This window comes from Prunus persica, chromosome G5 (assembly GCF_000346465.2).
Source record: "Prunus persica cultivar Lovell chromosome G5, Prunus_persica_NCBIv2, whole genome shotgun sequence".
Lineage (NCBI taxonomy): Eukaryota > Viridiplantae > Streptophyta > Magnoliopsida > Rosales > Rosaceae > Prunus > Prunus persica.
Window position 1 is genome coordinate 15,738,733 of NC_034013.1, and position 22,853 is coordinate 15,761,585.

The 22,853-nt window shown below is 37.4% G+C and overlaps 7 protein-coding genes across 7 annotated transcripts; 4 read left to right on the forward strand and 3 right to left on the reverse strand.

The window, feature by feature from the left end:
• LOC18777460 (glutathione S-transferase U9) lies at window positions 346–1,525 on the forward strand. Its single transcript, XM_007208825.2, has 2 exons — window positions 346–672; window positions 971–1,525. Exons 1-2 carry the CDS (start codon window positions 346–348, stop codon window positions 1,346–1,348), a joined length of 705 nt encoding a protein of 234 aa, XP_007208887.1. The 3' UTR covers window positions 1,349–1,525.
• On the reverse strand, window positions 2,646–3,706 carry LOC18775763 (glutathione S-transferase U10). Its single transcript, XM_007208891.2, has 2 exons — window positions 3,352–3,706; window positions 2,646–3,268 (listed from the first exon to the last, which is right to left on the reverse strand). Exons 1-2 carry the CDS (start codon window positions 3,670–3,672, stop codon window positions 2,891–2,893), a joined length of 699 nt encoding a protein of 232 aa, XP_007208953.1. The 5' UTR covers window positions 3,673–3,706; the 3' UTR covers window positions 2,646–2,890.
• LOC18775829 (glutathione S-transferase U9) lies at window positions 4,686–5,875 on the forward strand. The gene is made up of 2 exons (XM_007208852.2): window positions 4,686–5,147; window positions 5,257–5,875. The coding sequence occupies exons 1-2, from the start codon at window positions 4,827–4,829 to the stop codon at window positions 5,626–5,628; spliced, it is 693 nt and encodes a 230-aa protein (XP_007208914.1). The 5' UTR covers window positions 4,686–4,826; the 3' UTR covers window positions 5,629–5,875.
• On the reverse strand, window positions 6,172–7,140 carry LOC109949092 (glutathione S-transferase U10-like). Its single transcript, XM_020563438.1, is given in 3 exon segments — window positions 6,172–6,705; window positions 6,791–6,918; window positions 6,921–7,140. Coding segments are annotated over 3 exon segments (696 nt in total). The 5' UTR covers window positions 7,111–7,140; the 3' UTR covers window positions 6,172–6,327.
• Window positions 10,113–12,114, reverse strand: LOC18777593 (60S ribosomal protein L34). The gene is made up of 4 exons (XM_007209708.2): window positions 11,965–12,114; window positions 11,128–11,207; window positions 10,549–10,658; window positions 10,113–10,412 (listed from the first exon to the last, which is right to left on the reverse strand). The coding sequence occupies exons 1-4, from the start codon at window positions 12,041–12,043 to the stop codon at window positions 10,316–10,318; spliced, it is 366 nt and encodes a 121-aa protein (XP_007209770.1). The 5' UTR covers window positions 12,044–12,114; the 3' UTR covers window positions 10,113–10,315.
• LOC18776602 (pentatricopeptide repeat-containing protein At1g74630) lies at window positions 12,313–14,731 on the forward strand. The gene has a single exon (XM_007211223.2). The coding sequence runs from the start codon at window positions 12,356–12,358 to the stop codon at window positions 14,285–14,287; it is 1,932 nt and encodes a 643-aa protein (XP_007211285.1). The 5' UTR covers window positions 12,313–12,355; the 3' UTR covers window positions 14,288–14,731.
• Window positions 14,868–17,665, forward strand: LOC18778090. The gene is made up of 5 exons (XM_007209177.2): window positions 14,868–15,232; window positions 15,881–16,196; window positions 16,541–16,700; window positions 16,992–17,409; window positions 17,446–17,665. The coding sequence occupies exons 1-5, from the start codon at window positions 15,053–15,055 to the stop codon at window positions 17,485–17,487; spliced, it is 1,116 nt and encodes a 371-aa protein (XP_007209239.2). The 5' UTR covers window positions 14,868–15,052; the 3' UTR covers window positions 17,488–17,665.

A 22,853-nucleotide genomic window follows, 5' to 3' on the forward strand; every position in this document is an offset into this window, starting at 1 on the left:
TGCAGGGACAAAATGGTATTTTTATATTAAAATTGATTAAAATTTTCATGTTATTGCATTGCATTTGTTGTTTGTTGTTGTTTTTTATTGACTCATTTACTCTTTCAGTGTTTAGCCACAACGAAAAAACAACAACAAAAAACAAATGCAAGCAGTCTTTCACAAAGTTCCAACAAATCATAATCCATTCTTTAATGAATTATTATATTCCACAAAATTAGCTGCCTGCCTGCCAACTATTTTAGCCTTATTATAGTAAAATACTAATGTTACATAGTTTAGAACTCTATATAAAGCAGCAAGAATGAACTCACTACACAAGAAAGAACTGAGTAAAAAAGAGAGATGGCAGGGGAAAAGAGTGAGAGTGTGATAGTACATGGGTTTTGGGCAAGCCCTTACTCGAAGAGGGTGGAACTAGCCCTTAAACTGAAGGGCATACCTTATGAATATGTGGAAGAAGATTTGAAGAACAAGACCCCAGAACTGCTCAAGTACAACCCTGTCTACAAGAAAGTTCCTGTGCTTGTTCACAATGGAAAGCCCATTGCTGAGTCTCTTGTCATCCTTCAATATATTGAAGATACTTGGAAAAATGGTCCTCACCTTCTCCCGGAAGATCCCTACAAAAGGGCACAAGTTCGCTTTTGGGTTGATTTTGTCCATCAAAAGGTGACACCCTCTTATCTCTATGCTACTATTTCATGCTATACTCACCAAATTTGTTCGCTAAAATTATACGACATAATGCATGCATACATACAAACAATTTGGTGAATAAAATTTGATGTCACCATCATTATTTTAGTAATAAATGTTGAATAAGGACATTTTTAACTTGATGCTTGTTGTACTATTGGAGATGGCCGGCCTTGTGTCACCTTGTGTTTTGTTCTTATATATAAAACAAGTGAGTTTATCAATGTGATTATTATTTAATACAAGGGCTAATGATTGTAATTAAGTGCAGTTTTCTGGCATCATGATGACAGCCGCTAAAACTGAGGGGGAAACACAAGAGAAAGCCCTCAATGAGGTGTATGAGCTATTGAAGGTGCTTGAGGAGGGAATTAAGAGCTTTTATCCAGATGGAATTCCAACTTTTGAGGCTGAGAATTTGAGTCTCCTAGAGGTGGTAGCAAGTTCAATACTTTGCCTTTTTAAAGCTCCAGAAGAAATTCTTGGTATCAAAGTTATAGACCCAGAGATAACTCCACTACTGTTCTCTTGGGTGGAAGCTCTAAGAGAGCTATCTCTGGTGCAAGAGACAATCCCTTCTCATGAAAAGATTGTGGCACTTCTTGGGACCTTGAGACAGCTTGCCATCAATCCTCCATCTCAATCGTAAAATTCGATCCATTGGCAGCTCCATGTTGTTTAACTTTACCCTGTGTTTTCCTTTTTGTTTTGCATGTTTTAAATAAGAAGTTGAAGAAAGTTACTTTGATTGGAGTAATAGCTTTGCTTTTCAAGGGTGAAAACATTATTAATTTCATTTGGGATCAGTGGCATTTCCATTTTCCAAGTGGCTTCTTCTTCTACTACAACCTGCAAATGATCACAAACAACAGAAATGTGCCATTTCTCTAGCTGCTTACAATGCTCCAATCGTAGGACCATATTATTCGGAAGCGATAGCTAGATTTTTACCCCTAGAGGTTTTCCTTGACAAGTGATCGCTTGACCATGATTAATTCTTGATATATATCTGAAACTTTGGAAGTCAATGGCTGCTTCAATGTCAAACCTATCTTTAAAAGTCAATGGCTGCATTTTGCTAGAAGATGAAAGTTTTATTCTTGCATTTTGTTATTGTAGGAAGCCCCTACAGTGACCAATTTTAGTTGAGTTTGAATTGACGTTTCTACCCTTTTTCTTTAAGAAAAGGAAACGCCGATATGCACCTAGACACAACGACGGCAAAATGAATCAAACGATGGGAGACCTCCTTCAGCTCGACGACGGCGTCGGATCGTCTTTGCACGGGTGGTGCTACAGTGTGCTAAGCGGACCTTGAATTGACGTTTTTGCTGTTTTTTCAATTTTTTTACTGTTAAAATAGTATAGCCGCACGGCTATACCTTTAAAATAAACTATTCATAAAGTATAGCCGCGCGGCTATACTATTAAAGTACACTATTTATAGAGTACAGCCGCGCGGCTATACCCTTAAAATATTTTATTTAAATAGTTTACCGTACGGCTATACCTTTAAAATAATATATTTGAATATTTATATTTATTTATTCTAATGTACTTAATTTTTTTATTTAAAAAAATTTAGTTTTTTTGTTTGATATTTGTAATTAAGAAATATCTTAACCTTATTTAATTACTTTAATTACTTTAATTGTTATTTATTTATTGAATAATTAGTATTTAATTATTATAAAATGAAATGCTATATATTAGTCGTTGACTTCATCTAGATTAGATGAAATTTGGTTATTATCTACCACAATATTAAACTTACTATTGAGCCCACCCATATGCCATTTTCTTCTTCTGTTCTTCACCTTCCAAAGCATATTCCAAATTTTGTTTATCAAATCATATAGCAGTGTTTTGTTTTTCTACATTCAAAACAAAGTTGAAAACAGTAGGGTAAACTGGCCTAATAACAATAAGCTAAAGGCAACAAACTTGACGAGCAAAACTCAAACAAGACTTCTGGATTTTCATCTGTGTTTATTAAAAATAAACACAGAAAAAAAACACAGGGGCATAAGGAAAATAAGTGCATTTCTACATTTAAATTTGGCCTTATCAAATTATACAGCAGTGTTTTATTTGTTTATATTGGCCTTGCTTTTTATTTGTATGTCATGTGTGACATCATTTAGTATCCCAAATCTGAAATTACAAATAAAATTACTGATGTAACATAAGGTCAAGCAGCACCAGATTTAAGAGCATTATTTCTGAAGAACTGAAGAACAGCTACCAGCTTTTCATGAGGAGGGGTTAGCTCTTTCACCAAAGGCAATTCATTTAGAGCTGTCAGCCAAGAAAATATTAGTGGGGTCTTCTCTGGGTCTATAATTTTGGTACCAAGTACTTCTTCTTGAACTTTATGTGCTCCAAATCCTGAATACAATACAATGTCCAGAAGTCCCAGATTCTTGGTTCTTTCAATCGAAGCGATGCCGTCTGGGAAAAATTCCTTCATTCCCACTTCAAATGTCTTTAATTTTTCAAGCAACTCCTTGATGGCTTTCTCTTGTACTTCTCCATCAGATGTGAAGGCCAGTTTCAGACTCTCAAATACCTGCACTCAAAACTTGTAACCATTAATCCACGAAAACTTTAGCCCAAAAAAGCTCATTAATTTGTTTGACAAAACTTAAAAACCTGTTGGTCCACAAAACTAGCCCAGAAGCGAACTCGGGCCCTTTTGTAAGGATCCTCGGGCAGAAGTCTAGGACCAGTTTTCCATGTCTCATCAATGTACTCAAGAATGATGAGTGACTCAACAATAGGCTTTCCATTGTGGACAAGCACAGGAACCTTTTTGTGGACAGGATTGTACTTGAGGAGTAATGGGCTCTTGTTCATCAAATCTTCTTCCACAAACTCAAAGGGAATGCCTTTCGTTTTCAAGGCCAGTTCCACTCTCTTAGAGTAAGGGCTAATCCACAACCCATGCAGGGTCAACTTCTTTTCTTCTTCCATCTCTCTTTCACACTTTTTTTCCAGTGTTGGTTTGGATGTTGGAGTCAAATGTTACTGTGGGTTTTTATAGAGTTCCATTCTTCTTCTTAACTTGTTTGTCAAGTCTTGATGAAGAATTCATCCTTTAAAAAATGCATTGGTGATAAGGGCATTGACCTACAGCTAATAGATCATTTTCTTCTTCCTCAAGGAAGCTGTAGTCATCCAGATCTTAAAATATTCTCTTTTTCGGTCTGAAAATAAAAAAATATGTTAGTTCCCATGTTGGGTTCTGATAAACAGAAGATCTACAATTTAAGAAGAACCAAACATTACAGATGGTCTCTAACAATAAGACCTTACAGAAAAATGTTTTTTGTACAGTTAGCTGTAAGATAAACTAGATGCTCCATAAGAATAATGTTGCAAATACACAAAAATGACGATGGCCTCGTTGAGTTGTTAAGGAAAAAAAAGAAGATAAGAACTGCTTTTCTCTGGTCAATGAGCTCATCACCAGTGTTTGGTAATCCAAAGAATTCTTTACATTATCTTTTGGAAAACTTCACATGAAAGGTGCATCTACTAATATTCTGATTGTTATGACCAAGAAAATTGTATAGCCATTTGTTTTTAAATCTAGCATTACACGACTATTGATATTGATTGAGGCCCTTTTCTCTTGAAAAGTCGAAAAGTTGGCATCTTTGTTTATGCAGATTTGTCAAGCAAGTTAAGGAAATGGATAAAACTCTATATTAATATGCCGACAGAATGACATCCGAGCAAAAGGTCAGAGAGGGAGAGAAAGAGATGGCAGATGAAAACAGATAATAAACTTAACTAGAACAAAATGTGGCTTAGACCAATTTGGAAGGACAGTATATAATTATCAACTCTGACATTGAAGGAACAGAAGTAGAAAAATTCATGTCTTTGAAGCCACATAAAAATAGTAGATACGTTTAAACTTATTGCTTAAGAAAATGTGGTCGAATTCCTAAGAATATGCGCTCCTTTCTCTAAAAGCATTGTTCAGTCTAGGTCATCCGTTTGACTATTGACTATAGCAGTTCAGGCTAAAACATGACAAATGGTGCATGATAAAATCTATATAAAGGCTAGCCTCATAAACTTGAACCAAGAAAGCCAGGCCATTACTTGTAGTGGGAGAGATGGAACAGGAGAACAAAGTAAAACTACATGGCATGTGGGCTAGTACTTACTCTCTGAGAGTGGAAATAGCTCTCAGGCTTAAAGGCATACCCTACGAGTACATTGAAGAAGACTTGAGCAACAAGAGCCAGTTGCTCCTCAAGTACAATCCGGTTCACAAGAAGGTCCCGGTGCTGGTCCACAACGGAAAATCCATTGCTGAGTCATACATCATCCTAGAATACATTGATGAAACTTGGAACAGTGATCCTCGGATTCTGCCTGAAGATCCTTATGGAAGAGCTAAAGTTCGATTCTGGGCCTCTTATATCCAGCAACAGGTGAGACAAATAAGACTCATGTCTAAGTTTTCCCGTTTGTCTGTCTTCTTGATCACAAAATGGTTTTTTGCCTAGTGCATCATCATCATGCTTACTTTTGTTAATACAGTTGTTCGAGGGCCTGAGTCGAGTGGTGACAAGCCGTGGTGAGGCACAAGAGAAAGCGCTCGAGGAAGTGTTTGAGAGACTGAAAGTGTTTGAAGGAGGAATGAAGGAATATCTTCAAGGAGGAGCTTCTTTCACCAATGGAGAGAGTTTGGGACTTCTAGACATATTGATGGTTGTAACATTTGGCCCTTACAAAGCTCATGAAGAAGTCCTTGGTTTCAAAATGTTAGACCCAGAAAGGAATCCATTGTTGTTCTCATGGGTTGCAGCAATGAAGGAGCATCCGGTGGTAAAAGAAGTTGACCCTCCTCATGGCAAGCTTGTTGAACTGCTTCAGTTTATTAGAAGTACCAGTCATGCTAGATCACATTAGTTGACCATATTATGTGACGGACGCCTATGATCCATTTGTTACATCAATTATTGTGTACTGTAGACACTGGTATATATAGTATGCCTTTGAGTTTGAGTTTGAGTTTTGAATATTGTAATAAACGTAAAAAGCAATCGGCTTTTGTTCTTCAAATCTTCATCCACAAACTCATATGGTGTGCCTTTGAGTTTGAGTGCTATTTCCACCCTCTTAACAGAAGGGCAAGGTATCCCTCTTTTATTCTTTCTTTTTTTCTGTCATCTTTCTCTTTCTTATACATCTTGATCTTTCAGTTGAGGCCCCTCAGTCAATACTTTTGTAATTTAAAAACACAATGATTGAGCAATTTTCTTGGTCATTATAATTAAAACACATCATATAGCAGTGTTTTGTTTGTTTATATTCAAAGAAAAGTTGAATGAATTGGCCTAATAACAATAAGCGAAAGGCAAACTCATACAAGACTTCCGGATTTTCATATGTTTAACTTGTTACTGCTGCTTCTTAAACAAACACTTATAGAAACTAAGAGCATTTTTAACATACACACCAAAACATATTCCAAATTTTGGATTTCAAATCATATAACGATGTTTTATTTGTTTATATTTGGGCTTATTTTCATTTGTATGTCATGTGTGACATCATTTAGTATCCCAAATCTGAAATTACAAATAAAAATACTGATGTAACATAAGGTCAAGCAGCACCAGATTTGAGGGCATTATTTCTGAAGAACTGAAGAAAAGCTAGCAGCTTTTCATGAGGAGGGGTTAGCTCTTTCACCAAAGGGAGTTCAGTTAGAGCTGTCACCCAAGAAAATATTAGTGGGGTCTTCTCTGGATCTATAATTTTGATACCAAGAACTTCTTCTTGAACTTTATGAGGTCCAAATACTGAACACAATACAATGTCCAGAAGTCCCAAATTCTTGCGACTTTCAATTGAAGCGATGCCATCTGGGAAAAATTCCTTCATTCCCTCTTCAAATGTCTTTAATTTTTCAAGCAACTCCTTGATGGCTTTCTCTTGTACTTCTCCATCAGATGTGCAGGCCAAGGACAGACTTTCAAATACCTGCACTCAAAACTTGTAACCATATTAATCAACGAAAATTTTAGCTGAAAAAATATCATTAATTTGTTTGACAAAACTTAGAAACCTGTTGGTGGACAAAGCTAGCCCAGAAGCGAACTCGGGCCCTTTCGTAAGGATCCTCAGGCAGAAGTCTAGGACCAGTTTTCCATGTCTCATCAATGTACTCAAGAATGATGAGTGACTCAACAATAGGTTTCCATTGTGGACAAGCACAGGAACTTTTTTGTGGACGGGATTGTACTTGAGGAGCAATGGGCTCTTGTTATTCAGATCTTCTTCCACAAACTCAAAGGAGATGCCTTTTGTTTTCAAGGCCAGTTCCACTCTCTTTGTGTAAAGACTAAGCCACGATCCATGAAGGATCACCTTGCTTCCTTCTGCCATCTCTATTTCACACTCTTTTTCAGTTTTGGCTTGGACGTTGGAGTCAAATGTTACTGCAGCATTTATAAAGTTCCATTTTTTCTTCTTACCTTGTTTGTCAAGTCCTGATGAAAAATTCATCCTTTAAAAAATGCATTGGTGATAAGGGCATTGACCAGCTAATAGATCAGTTCCTTCTTCCTCAAGGGAACCTGTAGTCATCGATATCTTAAAATATTCTCATTTTTTGGTCTGAAGATAAAAAAATATGTCCTTTCCCACGTTGACTTTTGATAAACAGAGGATCTACAATTTAAGAAGAACCAAAACATTACAGATAAACGTTTTTGAAGAGTTAGCTGTAAGATAACTAGATGCTCCATAAGAATTATAATGTTGCAAATTGACGAAAATGTCAATGGCCTCTTTGAGGAAAAAAAAAGAAGATAAAGAACTGCTTTTCTCTGGTCAATGAGCTCATCACCAGTGTTTGGTAATCCGATAGTAATGCCGCATGGTTATACTTTCAACAAAACAGTGGGCCCGCCTGGCGGCTAGTGCGCGCTTCGACACATGTCAACAGGTACAGCCGGCTATACAATTTTTTAATATTAAAAATCGTAGTATAGCCGCGCGGCTATACTAATTCATTTAAAAATGGGTCCGCCTATGTTCACATTCGACACATGTCAAACCGGTATAGCCGAACGGCTATACTCGGCGAAAAAAAGAGAAAGAAATCCAATTCCAATAAAAAAATAAAAAATATACCTTTTTTATTTCTCAAACCACCGGACAAGGGTGCGGAAATAGCTTCAATTAATGGTAGAGCGGAAATAGCTTCTGATTGGATATCGCCTGAAACGAATCCCTCGCTTTGATAAGAAAGATCCGAGTAAACAACCCTTGAGCTGAGGTAATATGAAATATTTAGGGTTAGCTTTGCGTTCCTTGAGTATGTTTCTGTCCTAAACTAAGAAAGAGTATAGTGCTCGTTTTGATATGGGCTTGGGCTTGCTTTGATGATGGGTAGGCTTATTGTGTTTTGGCCCTTCTGTGGGCTTCCATCGAGGAAAGCAGGCTTGACAGGCCCAAGTCTTTATTTGTAGGACTTTCTTTGATGGTTCATGTAAGCTTGGGTCTTTCATTCGGGCCCTTTTGGGACACCCTGTGGGCCAATGCGTATAAGCTTGGGCTTTCTTAACGTGGCTTTTAATTTTAAAAAAGGACCACCCGACTGGCGCTACGCCAGAGTCCGCTACGTGTCAAAAATAGTATAGTCCAACGGCTATACTATTTTTTTATAATAAAAACCATATTATAGTCGAGCGGCTATACGATTTTTTATTTAAAAAACCACCGACTATAGCCGCGCGGCTATACGATTGACTATAGCAGTTCAGGCTAGCTCAAGCATGACAAAAGGTGCGAGATAAAATCTATATAAAGGCTAGCCTCATAAACTTGAACCCAGAAAACTAGGTCATTACTTTTAGTGGGAGAGATGGAAGATTAGAACAGAGTAAAACTGCATGGCACGTGGGCTAGTACTTAATCTAAGAGGGTGGAAATAGCTCTGACTTAAAGGCATACCCTATGAGTACATAGAAGAAGACTTGAGCAACGAGAGCCAGTCGCTCCTCAAGTACAATCCGGTTCACAAGAAGGTCCCGGTACTTGTCCACAACGGAAAATCCATTGCTGAGTCATACATCATCCTAGAGAACATTGATGAAACTTGGAAAAATGCTCCTCGGATCCTGCCTGAAGATCCTTACAAAAGAGCCGAAGTTTGATTATGGGCCTCTTATATCCAGCAACAGGTGAGACAATGCTAGTTGATCAAAAAATGGTTTTTTTGGGCAACGCATCATCATCATGCTTTTGTTCGGGGGCATGAGCCAAGTGCTGACAAGTCGCAGTGATGCACAAGAGAAAGCGCTTGAGCACTCGAGGAAGTGTTTGAAGGAGTGGAGGAATATCAATCTCTTCAAGGAGGAGCTTCTTTCACCAATGGAGAGACTTTGGCCCTTACAAAGCTTATGAAGAATTCTTTGGTTACACAATGCTGGACCCAGAGAGGAAAGGGACCATTCATGCTAGATCACATTAGTTGTTAAAATTATTGTGCACTGTAGACACTGGTATAGTTTGCGTTTGAGTTTGAGTTTAAGTTTTGATTTTGAATGCAATAAACGTTAAAAGCAATTGGCTTTTGTTCTTAAAGTCACTATCAGGATCACTCTGTTTTCTTCTGTCATCTCTCTCTCTCCCTGTACCTTTTAATCGGATGGTGAGTTCATTCTGTTGGCAGCTTAATGTAGAGTTTAAAACTCTCTCCCTATACTTTTTAATCAATACTTTTGTAATTTAAAAACACAAATGGTTGAGCAATTTCCTTGGTCCTTATAATTAGAATATCATATTGTATTAGACTTCTTTTAATTCATTTTCATTTCAGTAGTTCCTTCCACAATAATATTTTACGCTTAATAGTAAGAAACTTATTAAATAAAAAAATATTTTAGCCATTCATGAATCTGCTGAAATTTATTATACAAAAACTAAATTTGAAAACCCACAACACAAACTATAGGAAATGAGGAGTCAAATCAATAACACAAATATAGAATTTACTTCAAACACAATCAGTCAGTTTTTCTTTGCGGTTTCTAAACTTTGCAATTGCCACTAGGTTCTCGTATTTCCTTGGTGCAATCAAGTTTGTCTCAGTTTTAACCAGAATTACCGGATTGACAACGATATGTTAAGGGCGGTAAAGCAAACGATCTATATGAAAACAGAAAGAAAAACGCAGTTTCCCTATATATGTGACAGTCACGTGTTTTAGCGACGCCTTTTGACTTTTAACAGAGGTTTATGGACTTTTCGTGACGAAATTGGTTGAAGTCTTTAGCAGCGAAAAAAACCGCCGCTAGCCGCGGGTTTAGACATTATTATCCACGGATAAAAACACCGCCGCTAAAAGCCAGTAGAAAATTCAATAGTTATGAATTCAGGGATTTTGTAAACAGTAAAAGTAAGAATAACGATAAAAAACCTCATTGTCAATATCATAAGTATCAATGAGGTGATTATGTCAACTACGAAACTCATCCAAATTTAATTGACAACAGGTATTGTTCGAACAATCTTCATCCTCTCATAATAAAAGTCAAAATTTCACGCATGGAGATCAAGAAAAACAAAATCACTCTATTGCAGATTAGCTGCTCTTTGATGCCTGCTTCTCTTTTGCCTTCTGAATCTTCAAAACCTTCTTCACGATCTTCTGCTCTTCCACCAAAAAGGCTCGGATTATCCTGCAAAACCAGAAATTGCAAGAAATATTGTTGGCACTTGGAATCATTTATAAATAGTTAACAAAATCACATCAACCAAGAAGTGCCCAAATAAGCCACAGAACTCTAGATAAGTAATATTTCTAGAAATACAAACCTCTCTCGTACAGCTCCACCAGACAGCACACCCCCATATGCACGATTCACAGTCCTCCTGTTCCTTGATAGTCTAGACCTCTTATATTCAGCAGGTCTCAGGTGAGGAATCTGCATATGGCAGTGAGTGAGAACTAACAACACTGAGCATATAACCAGGCACAGAGTTTCTCGAGACAAAGTAATCAAGAAATATAAAAACATAAACATACGTTCATCACAACACATAGACATAGAGCACTATAATATATATTATATATATCAACACGGTAGCCCTAATTTTCCCAAACATATGAATCCTGACAAACTAAGCTCATTATGAAATAAAGTCATAAGCATATACATGTGGCCGCAACATTAAAAAATAAGATGCTCAGACTACACAGAACATTTGATTCCTAGAATATTACCAACCATATGATATAAACCAAAATGCTTAATGTGAATTCTCGTAGTCCTGATTGTAACACTAAGTCAATGCCATCTCACATGTACACTTCTTCGAAGAAATAAAAATAATTGGAAATCCATAATCAGAAGACTGAACAACACAAGTCATCGCCACAAACAATCAACCTACCCCTTGGATCCTCTTTCCAGTAACAGGACACTTGGGTCCACTTGCTCTCTTCTTAGTGGTCTGATACACAAGCTTTCCACCTAAATATCAAATGTAGCCAAGGAATAAGCAAAAAGCCATCCACACAAAATCAACAGAATAGAAAACTTTATGGTATATATTACAATGCAACTGCTGGAATGATCAGATTATAATCCAAAAGAAAACTATGATCTATAAGATACAAATGCAGGACACATACTAACACAGTTTCTGCATTTCAAAACATGTTTCCATAATTCCAACTCAGAAACCTAATATTAAATGCATAGAACTTGAAAAGAGGGAGACAAACAATGGAATTTACCCAGTCAAAATGTGAGATCTTCTATTTTTTTGCAAAAAAATGTAAGATTTTAAACCTACTCTATTGTAACCATTCAACTCGTAAAACAACAAACAATGCAGCTTCTTATTTCCATCAATTTTCTAATCTTATGCACACACAATGCACACGCTCTTTTCAATTTTCCCTAAATTGCCCATTCAGGAATTCATAAAAATAACACAATTTCTAGACATATGCAATTTACTTTGTCCAAATTTGTATACTACTAAACTCCATTATGAAATTAAAATCCATACAAATATTTTACTTTTGGAGAAGAAACAATACAATCTGGAAATAGAGTTTCTTTACAAAATAAAGCAAAAAGGGACCATAAGAATCTCACACCAAACCAACCTAAGCCAATGAAAAACACACAAAGTTTGCATTTTGATTACAAGACCAAAAAACACCAGCTCTAACCCCAGATAAATATATAACAACCATGTATAAGAGGTTGATAAAAGTACCAGGGGTCTTGACGATCCGATGCTGGTTTGACTTGGTTGCATAGCTATGGCGCGTACGGTATGTGAGCCTCTGCACCATCTTCGTCTCTCTCTCTCTCTCTCTCTCTGGGTTAGAGGAACTCTGTTTTTGGGGTGGAGCGAGACAGTTAAAGCCCTAGAGTTAGAGTTGGAGAGAGAAGAGAAGCCTCGGTTGCCCTAGGATCCAACGGCTGTCACGTGCTCTCTTTCAACGGTCAAGATTTATAGGCGTTTTTTTTTAATTTGAGAACGTGCTTTTTTCTACTAAATGAGCGCCCCAATCCGGAGTGGCATTAGTGCAATCAACGGCTACTTCTAAAAAAAACCGCGGAAAAAGTCCGCGTCTTTGAACTATGGACAGCGAGAGCTGAGAATGAACACCGCCGAACAGCTCTGCGTGTCTCTATTGAGCAAGTGCAAGACCCTCAAAACCGTGAAGCAAGTCCACGCCTTTGCGTGCAAGACCGGCCTGGATGCCCATCCTTTGGTCTCTGGCAAACTCCTCCTCCACTGCGCGGTCACAATCTCTGGCGCTCTCGAATATGCTCGCCGTCTGCTCCTTCATTTTCGAAACCCAGATGCTTTCATGTACAACACGCTCATTCGTGGGTTCGCTGAATCTGATACCCCGGACAATGCGTTTGATGTGTTCGTTGAAATGCGCCGGAAATTAATCGACCCGCTTGATAGCTTTTCTTTCGCGTTTATACTCAAGGCGGCGGCCAATTGCCGGTCTTTGAGAGATGGGATGCAGCTGCATTGTCAAGCTTTGACTCATGGGCTTGATACCCATCTTTTTGTTGGGACAACGATTATCAGTATGTATGCTGAATGTGGGATTGTCAGCTTTGCACGCAAAGTGTTTGAGGAGATGTCTGATCCAAATGTGGTGGCTTGGAATGCGATTCTTACCGCGTGTTTTAGGTGTGGGGATGTGGAGGGAGCGGAAACAATGTTTGATCGTATGCCTTTGAGGAATTTGACCTCGTGGAATGTTTTGCTTGCAGGGTATGTGAAAGCGGATGAGCTTGAGCTGGCTAAGAAGGCGTTTTTGAGGATGCCGATGAAAGATGATGTGTCTTGGAGTACTATGATTGTTGGGTATGCTCAGAGTGGTTGTTTTGATGAGGCTTTTGGGTTTTTCAGGGAACTACAGAGGGAGGGAATTAGACCCAATGAGGTGAGCTTGACTGGGGTTCTCTCTGCGTGTGCACAAGCTGGGGCATTTGAGTTTGGCAAAATTCTACATGGGTTAGTAGAGAAGGCTGGTTTTCTTTGGATGATTTCAGTCAATAATGCACTCCTGGATGCGTACTCTAAATCTGGAAATGTGGACATGGCTCGGTTGGTCTTTAAAAGGATGCCGGAGAAAAAGAGTATTATTTCTTGGACTTCAATGATAGCGGGGTTTGCAATGCATGGTTATGGCAAAGAAGCAACACAAGTTTTCCATGATATGGAAGCATCTGGAATTAGGCCTGATGGGATCACCTTCATTTCAGTTTTGTATGCTTGTAGTCATGCTGGTTTGATCGATGAAGGATGTGAGTATTTCTCTAAGATGAGATATTTGTATGGTATAGAACCAGCTATTGAACATTACGGTTGTATGGTAGATCTATATGGTCGAGCTGGTAAACTGCAAAAGGCCTATGATTTTGTTAGTCAATTGCCAATGTCTCCTAATGCTGTTGTTTGGCGAACTCTTCTTGGGGCTTGCAGCATTCATGGTAATGTTGAGTTGGCAGAACAAGTGAAGGAAGTGCTCTCCAAACTTGAGCCTGAAAATTCAAGTGACCACGTTCTCTTGTCAAATGTATATGCTGTTGCAGGGAAGTGGAACGATGTTGCTGCTGTAAGAAGATCAATGGCTGACCAGAGGATTAAGAAAACTCCAGGATGGAGTGTGATTGAAGTTGATAAGGTCATATATAGTTTTACGGCTGGTGAAAAATCAAATAAGATTACAGAAGAGGCTTATGAGAAGCTAAGGGAGATAATGTTAAAGATAAGGGTTGATGGAGGTTATGTTCCGGAGGTTGGGAGTGTTTTGCATGACATAGAAGAAGAGGATAAAGAAGATTCAGTGTTCAGGCACAGTGAGAAACTTGCTGTAGCTTTTGGCTTGGCAAGACTGCGGGTAGGAATGAATATAAGGATTGTGAAGAATTTACGAGTCTGTAGGGACTGTCATACAGTGATGAAGCTGATTTCTAAGGTTTATAGATTGGAGATCGTAGTGAGAGACAGAAGCCGTTTTCACTCCTTCAAGGACGGCTCTTGTTCTTGCAAAGATTACTGGTGAGTGGCAACTGACGAAGTTCTTGAAGAAGTATAGCTCCTATAAGTTAAGAGAGATCAAAGTCATGGAAGAATATACTGACAAGGATACGCAACACAAGAAGGAACGCCAAGAATTTGTCCTTAAGTCACATTACTGATCAAAAATTCAACTATTGGTTCAAAGGAAGCAGGGGAAATGATGAAAACTGAAAATGAACTTCTAAAACAACAAGGAGCAGTTGAGTACTGAGTAGGCAGATAGAGAATTGAAGTGCTGGCAGATTTTCATTTAACTACACCCAATTGGTTGTTGTCAACAATTTTCTTCACTCTTTTGACCCCCCAAAATGTGTACAGATTATACATGCTAGGAATTTTCTTCAAAGGTGGAGCATTTCAGATGGGATGTTTGTAAACGTTTGTAATGAGCAAAGGAAGCAGATATTTTTGGAAATATCCCAAGCTGTTAGGTGAGAAAAATGAAAAACGTATCGTTTGGCTGGAGGGAGGCCAACGGCACTATATGGAGAAAAAGTGAACAAATTTATATCTCAGCTGGTGCTGAGTGATATTTCCAAAACTATTGTGGACACTACTGATATATTCATATTTCTCATCTGACGCTGACTGTGGACTGCTGAGCAGAGATTCTTGATAATTTTCCACAGCAGAAAATCTCAGTAAAAGCCAGTGGTCAGCGTCTCCCGCCGCAACCCCATTTACCCAAAAACCCAAGACCCAAAGCCCCTGCGCGTAATCCTTCTCTCTCAATTTCTGCACCATATCCATGGCGCTCTCTGCAGCATTCTACACATCTTCACAACCATCCCGTGCTCTTTTGTGCAGAACTCGTAGACCCAATTTCTCTCAGACTGCATGCTTCCAGAAAACCCTAACAATTAGGGCTTCAACCACCCTGGACTACTCCAAGCTCACTGTGGGTGAAAAATCTTCAGCCCCATCAAAGGTCAGAGACCCAATTGTACTTTTTCTTTGTTCTTACTTTGTCATTTTGCCCATGGGTTTCAAAGTTGAGGTTTGGATTGTGGCTTCTATGCTTCTACATATGTACGAATCATTAAAGTATTGGAAACTTGAGAAAATTGGATGAATTTGAAAATGAGCTAGGGGAATTCACAAAACTAACCAAGAAAAATTGGATTAAAGTGCTTACATATCTAAATGAAAAATTGGATTTCGGAAAAGATTTGAATTAGTTTACTTTCTGAAGTATTGAATTGAAGTTTACATTTCTACCACCCGAGAGAAGAGACTCATTTTTTTATCAATGTGAAACACAAGTTAATATTATGTTAAATTCCATGAAAAATTAGATGGAACGGTTCTATTTTATTCTATACATGTGTACCTTTGTGTATCAGTCACTGAACCAAATATCACTAGGAGTGGATGTCACTGGTAACAAACTACATTTTGGAAACTAAAATTTTGTTAATTGCAAGGATATAGGGATCAGTTTATAAAGAAACACATTGATTTTAAAATCCAGTCAACTAATGTTATTGTGTTTGTCATTTTCTTTCTAATAATGATTTGTCGAGTCCAGTATTATGTGTTGTCACCTTGCCTGACAAATGGTTGTACTTTGTTTCAGAGCAATAGTTGGCAATGGAAATTCAAGGAAAATTCTATTAACATCTACTATGAGGAGCATGAAAAGGAGAAAGAGGGTCCTTCTAAGAACGTCCTTATGATACCAACCATTTCTGATGTAAGCACTGTTGAAGAATGGAGATCAGTAGCAAGTAATCTTGTTCAGCAAGATGGTAATGTTAATTGGCGAGCAACCATTGTTGATTGGCCTGGTCTGGGGTACTCTGATAGGCCAAAGATGGACTACACTGCTGATCTCATGGAGAAATTTCTGGTTGACTTCATCAATGCACCTGATGGTCCTATAAGCGGCTCAGGTTGATGAGTAACTACTGTTCCTTGGTTAATGATATTATGGTGATACCACTACTGTTTTTCTGCATTCTATTTAGAGTATTCTTAGCATGATTTACACATCTTGCTCCATCATGCATGTGTTAAGGTACTCGACCTTCTTAACTACATATAGTTACTTGAAACACATCATGCTTCCCAACCCCCATCGAATGAGGGAAAAAAGTAAATTTACTGATTGTTTTACTTTGTTAGGGCTTATTGCCTCAATCAGAACCTTTTTTTTTTTTTTTTCAATTTTTCTTTATGTGGTCAGCCTTTTCTTTTCTTAAAGTTTACTTGCTAATAATCTCTTGCTATCAACCAGAAAATGATTTTGTAGTATTTGGAGGAGGGCATGCCGCCACTTTAACTATTCGTGCTGTAAAACGTGGTGCGGTGAAACCTAAAGCCATTGCTGCTATTGCACCCACCTGGGCTGGTCCCCTTCCTATTGTGTTTGGTCGAGATTCTAGCATGGAAACAAGGTATTCTATCTGAAAACATATGTTAAATGATTCTAGTTGTTGACAATTGAGCTGTAATTGGGAACCCAAATTGTGGATAACTATTCTGCAGAAAAATCTACAGTGCACGACCATTAAGTCATATCACATCACTCCATGTTATTGTGTGTGATAAAATGTAGTTGGTCCATTTTAAAGATTTTAATATAGATGTCTTAAAGGGAAAGTGCTGCTTTTCCTATGTAAGTAAGCACCAGTTTTTTCTTGATCTATGACCTGACTGATATCTCCTTTTGTTAACAAATTTCTCAGGTATGGACTGCTTAGGGGAACCTTACGAGCCCCTGCTGTGGGCTGGATGATGTATAACATGCTTGTCAGCAATGAGAAGTCAATTGAATCGCAGTACAAATCACATGTCTATTCAAATCCGGACAATGTGACTCCTGGAATTATCGAAAGCCGATACGCACTGACCAAGCAGAAAGGAGCTCGCTATGTACCTGCTGCTTTCTTGACTGGTCTCCTTGACCCTGTACAAACACGAGAGGAATTTGTTGGACTCTTTGCAGAGATGGGCAGCCAGAAGATCCCAGTTCTTGTCCTGTCGACTGAAGGATCTCCAAAGAGGTCAAAAGCAGAGATGGAAGCTCTGAGGGAAGCTGAGGGAGTAAGTAAGTTTGTTGAGGTTCCAGGTGCTCTACTTCCTCAAGAGGAGTATCCTGCTATGGTTGCAGAGGAGCTTTACAAGTTCTTACAAGCTATGGTTGCAGAGGAGCTTTACAAGTTCTTACAAGAGAACTTTTGAATTGAAAAACTAAAGTTGGTTTTAGGTTGGCAGTTGTATGGTTTCCCTATACCACAGTTTTCCCACAGGTTATGTTGCACTGGTAATTTATGCCGTAAGAAAGATTTGATGCCAATATGCGTCTGTACAAACATTTTTCTCTTTCTTTTAATGATGAACTTGTGCAAATTTATATATACTTCTCTGGTCTCTATATATATATATATATTTTTTTTTTGGGTCTGACTGGTCACTATATTTATATACACTTTATCTACTCTAAGATAATTCAGATTCCACTTTTACATGTGGTGGTTTTTAGCAGATATGAAATCTGTTCAGCTGAGAGAAAGGGCCACTGTTTAGCCCAATAAAGGCAAAGGCAAAAACTAACAAATAGCCGTGGGCTATGGCCTGCCTAAGAGGCATAAGAGGCTAGCTATAACCCAAATTGGCCAAGTGATCAGCGACCACATTGAGGATGAACCCAAAATCTCTTTCTTTCTTCCTTTTTTTTTTTTTTGGTCTAACCCAAAATCTCTTTCAGGAGCTGTCTGTGCCACATGAACCCCAATTAAGCAGAAAAACTTTCTTATAACAGGGATAATACTATTTTGTTATTTTCGACCAATAATGCAATGACATGTGGAAAAGTTATCATCCGTGTCATTGCGCTATTGGTTTGGAATAGCAAAAAGTGGTATTCCCGTTGCATGAAAGCAATGGCAGACTCATGAATTTTTATAGGGGTAGGCTAAATTTTATTTTTTTACAGGAGATATGTTATAAACCTTTTTTTCTCTTGAAACAAAAATGTAAATAAAATTTTATAAATCAAACAAGGCCACATTACGAGCAAATATAACACAAAGAATTACAAAATATAAATAAATATCAAATCAAACACATTGTTCAACTACTTGATATCCGAGTTGAGTAAGTTCCTTAAGAATTGAAATATCAACATCAAATGCAGAAGGTGTATCCTTGTTATCGTTAAAGAATGAATAATTAGTTTTTCCTCTCTTTGTCGGTCAATTATCACATGTGACATGATATCCTAACAAGAAACACTAGACACCAAAAATCATATATACTAAATAATAATTCAAGTTGCAAAAATAAAACATATATAACAATCCCCAAAAGTTTTCACCCAAACTATAGATCATAAAAACTTAACAACAACAATTAAAATTGAATATTGAATAAATAAAAAAGAGAAAAACTTACCAAGATTGAAGAACCCACTGAAAATAGGTTGGTACAATTCTTTAGAGGGGGAGAGCTATTTCTTCTAGGCTCTGAAGGTTCAAATATGGAGTTTTGGGTGGTTAGAAGAAAAATTATGATGTTTGCTTCTAATCAAATTTATATAGGTTATGCCAACGAGGATTGGTTCAGTTGGTAAGGTCCATGCACTGTGTGTACCCCCACCAGTGTTCAAGTCTCGTTGGTGCGCAATCTGTAATTACATACATAAATCCATATTGGTGGCAGCTAGCAGTTGGATGCGACACATAAGTCCTTCCGGCTCAAGGTTGTGGGTTTACCCTGACGCTGGTGGTGAGAGTAGCCAATCTCTCCCTAAACTTTCAATTATCAATATACAGTCCCGATCTCTTGGACCACATGAGTCCAAGAGATTTGTGGTCACCCACCATTGGATGTAAATTCAATGGTTCAAAAAAGTTTTTAAAAAGGAGTGCAAGAGTGAGTGAACCGTTGAATTTACATCCAACGGTGAGTGACCACAAATCTCGTGAACTCCTGTAGTCCAAGAGATCAAGACTGTATCAATATATATATATATATATATGAGGGCGGATCTTAATCCCAATGTATAAATATTAATTAAAGAAAAAAAATATTGTTTTGCCATGTCATGTTTAATCTCAACCATTAAAAGTGGAGTAATCTAATGACCCAAAAATTGTGTCAAAACTTGTGTCAAAAATATGGTGCCACAGATCCGCCCCCTATATATATATATATATATATATATATATATATATGTTATGGATTGCATGTATACTATTTCCCATATGCTTCAAGAGTGGACTTATTTCTACATAGAGAGCTAAACTTATTTTAAATAGAGAGTTAGACTATTATTTACTTAACCTATAGTTAGCTTAAACCACTAAGACTACCAAAAAAAATCAGCACTAGAAAGCATGAAAGTCTCTTAATACCGTTATTCCTAGTACCTGATTATAAATTGTACTGTATGCATCAATCAACATTAGGGCACAGTTTTGTGGATAACAAAGATCCAACAAAAAAAATCCCAAAAAAAAAAGATTTTTTGTTTAATTTTTTGTCTTTTTTCACAGCAATTGGATACCTAATGTCCATAACTTGCACCTAATCCTAATGAAACTAGTAGTACATCCATTTTTTCTAGGTCAGCATAGAAATTGAAAATTGCATGTCCCACGATGTGGTTCAAATTTTCTATCATATTTAAGTCCACAATCTGTTCTGATTAGGACTTAGGCATGCTTAATGAGGCCGATCGATGTCTAATGTAGCTAGCAATCCGAACTAAAACCCTGTTTACACTAGTTTGATAAGAAAATGCATCTGTGATTAGTATACTGATGGCTTTGATCTACTGACACTTGTTCAATAGCCAGCCATGCAAAAATGATACAAGAGAGGGTTCATAACCTAAGCTCACCAGGGCTCACTTTTCTCAATGACAACTCGATGGGGCTTGCAGTGGGTTGGTTTGGGTAATGGCTATGAGCTTAAAAGTACAGAGTTTCCTTTCTATATTTGGCATTCTGGCTCTCAAAATTTGTAAGCTTTTCGAATATGGATACATTCATTATGCGTACAGATGATTTTGTGGAAAAATATGTTATAAATGTAATAAGAACTGGAACAAACTTATATCACATCAATTATATTTTATATTTTAGTATCTGATTATTTGTGTAAATTAAAAACACGAGAGGGGAGTAGCAGCTTTAGCCAGTTGATGATATATGTAGTATTTATAGCACCATTGACGTGGTGATCTGCCATGGGCCTATACAACAGTTTCAGCAGAGACTTATAGCCTTCATCAGTACTTTTGAGTTCACTTTGGTTGACTTTTAATGATGTGATTTTTTCTGAAATTCAGATTAATGATTTATGGGTTTGGTTGTTCGAGAATGTATTCGTTGCCTAAATCTGTAAAAATGATTGTATTACATTTTTTTTTCTGTCATTTTAATTTAGCATAAGATTCATCGAATTTTTATCATGAATATGACAATACACACAAAATTTTAACGTTAAAATTCATTGAATTCTTGTCATAAATATAACAATACATACAAAACTTTGACAAAACTACAAAAGAAGATGGATACCGTTAACTAGGGTTTAAAATCCATTTAAGAAGATAATTATGTTCCCATTAATTAGAAATCGACAATCTGACGGCAAGGTATGCTAGAGCTTTAGGGCATCATATTTTCGTATCATAAATCGCAACACTGAGGTCAAGACTTGTAGCTCTCCAAGATAACACCGCATTGAATCAATTGTCGGGCAATCCATTCCAGAAGCGACTACGTGTCAACTCTTCACGTGGGGTAGAAACTGCCGATGTGATCTTCCAAGCCTTCATTCTCTTCATCCAGTTCATCCTTCCTCCTCCTCCTAATCTAAACAGAGCCTTGCCGAAGTCCACCTTTATTTCCTCTTGCACCCTTAAAATACTACTTTTTCATTGTGGGCTCCACTTGGCACCAAACAAGCCCCAATCATGGTGGACACGTGTATCGTTTTCATTTTCTGTTTTTTTCGGGTAAGATAAAGATATATAGGGTAAAGATAAAGATAGTAGGTTACGTGTGGTTTGGTTTTATCTTGTAATTGTATATGAGTTTGATAACCCCATACCCAAACACCCATACTTGATACTTGGTGTCTGTTGTGCATGCCATGTCTACGTGTGAGCTGGAAGTCGAAGCCCCAAAAGATCTTCGTGAGTTCACACCCACAAGGCACCACTTGGACATATCATATTGATGACAAGGAGGGGGACAATAATATTTGTGGTTTGTGGTTTGTGGTTTGTGGTTTGTGGTTTGTGCTTGTGGAGCAAGAATACAAGACTGTTTGTTTGTTTGGTCCCAATATCGTATTCAAATTCAACAGAGAAAAAGACGGGATGTGTTTGATTTGACGAGTGCGTGGATATGAATTTGACAGTGAACAAGTGGAAAATCTTAAATAGTTATACTTAATAATTCATGTTTGAGTTGATATCGTTTTGACGATTTGAGAGATTGATCGATGATAATTAGGTGTCGGTATAAAAACTGAAGAATAAAAGTCTTGAACCAAAAAAAAAGACGTGAACTAGACCTTTTCTTAATGTATTTTTTTGTCATAAATAGTGCGAATGAAGAGATTGCGTATACTAACAACCCAAATTAGCCAGTAGATACATGACACTTTTAATATGTTCAGATCAATATAATTTTCCTTTTCAAAGTTTATATTAATTCATGTAGCCCCATAATGAATTGTCTTTAGGGTGTGTTTGGACGTAATTTTAGTAGTGTGTAATCGATTCTATATATGACTAAAAATGTTCATACATATATGATCACTAGAATAGACAAAGATAAGGAGAATAGAAGTGGTTCGAATCCCACCGTGCGTGATAATATTGACAAAAATATCGATATATTGACGATTTTTATGTGAATATGTGTTAAAATATTTAGATTTCAAAAAAACGATAATATCGTCGATATTATTGATATTTAGTTCCTTAGTTAGAACACAATAAATATGTTGCATTTCGGAGTAATAACAGAATGCTGAAAGACAATAAAAAAGTTGTGTGAAATTCTCAATTTGGTTCGCATATATTACTTGTTCAATACGACAATAGTTGGAGTCCTGGTTCTGGTCTCTTTCCCTTATCGCATGACTATTTTTCTTAAACACATACAGATGCAAGGACTGGGAATAAGATAACAGAAGTGGATATTCTTATTCTTATTCTCTGGCCTTCCTCTTCCCTTCCTCTTCCCACAAAAACAAAGTAATAAAAACCTCACGTAGAATGAACATTTCAACAAGCCAAAAAACAAAGCAGAGGTCTCTGGTTTCATATACATCGACAAAAGCTGTGTGGTCACAAATTTGAATGCAAGGACCCGAAAATTATCGCATGACCGCGGAGATCACAGCACAACTGCCCTAAAAAAATTTATGAGGCAAACAAACAAAGCATAGGAAAGAAGCAACCTTGTACCTGGCTACCATTTGATTGTGGATCGTTTGAACAAGTGCCACACAAATCCAACACAAATGCAACCTCTTTTGTTTCCTGGTGTTTTGCCATTAATTTTTACGCATATGGATTGAGTTAG

What these genes read in the sequence shown, in the direction of transcription:
- LOC18777460 (XM_007208825.2), top strand. Translation starts at nt 346, where the DNA reads ATGGCAGGGGAAAAGAGTGAGAGTGTGATAGTACATGGGTTTTGGGCA. An exon ending in TTGATTTTGTCCATCAAAAG is followed by an intron (nt 673 to 970) that starts GTGACACCCTCT and finishes AATTAAGTGCAG; the next exon opens with TTTTCTGGCATCATGATGAC.
- LOC18775763 (XM_007208891.2), bottom strand. Translation starts at nt 3,672, where the DNA reads ATGGAAGAAGAAAAGAAGTTGACCCTGCATGGGTTGTGGATTAGCCCT. An exon ending in CTAGTTTTGTGGACCAACAG is followed by an intron (nt 3,269 to 3,351) that starts GTTTTTAAGTTT and finishes TTTTGAGTGCAG; the next exon opens with GTATTTGAGAGTCTGAAACT.
- LOC18775829 (XM_007208852.2), top strand. Translation starts at nt 4,827, where the DNA reads ATGGAACAGGAGAACAAAGTAAAACTACATGGCATGTGGGCTAGTACT. An exon ending in CCTCTTATATCCAGCAACAG is followed by an intron (nt 5,148 to 5,256) that starts GTGAGACAAATA and finishes TTGTTAATACAG; the next exon opens with TTGTTCGAGGGCCTGAGTCG.
- LOC18777593 (XM_007209708.2), bottom strand. Translation starts at nt 12,043, where the DNA reads ATGGTGCAGAGGCTCACATACCGTACGCGCCATAGCTATGCAACCAAG. An exon ending in TCGGATCGTCAAGACCCCTG is followed by an intron (nt 11,208 to 11,964) that starts GTACTTTTATCA and finishes TTTGATATTTAG; the next exon opens with GTGGAAAGCTTGTGTATCAG. An exon ending in GGTGGAGCTGTACGAGAGAG is followed by an intron (nt 10,413 to 10,548) that starts GTTTGTATTTCT and finishes CTGGTTTTGCAG; the next exon opens with GATAATCCGAGCCTTTTTGG.
- LOC18776602 (XM_007211223.2), top strand. Translation starts at nt 12,356, where the DNA reads ATGAACACCGCCGAACAGCTCTGCGTGTCTCTATTGAGCAAGTGCAAG.
- LOC18778090 (XM_007209177.2), top strand. Translation starts at nt 15,053, where the DNA reads ATGGCGCTCTCTGCAGCATTCTACACATCTTCACAACCATCCCGTGCT. An exon ending in AATCTTCAGCCCCATCAAAG is followed by an intron (nt 15,233 to 15,880) that starts GTCAGAGACCCA and finishes ACTTTGTTTCAG; the next exon opens with AGCAATAGTTGGCAATGGAA. An exon ending in TGGTCCTATAAGCGGCTCAG is followed by an intron (nt 16,197 to 16,540) that starts GTTGATGAGTAA and finishes GCTATCAACCAG; the next exon opens with AAAATGATTTTGTAGTATTT.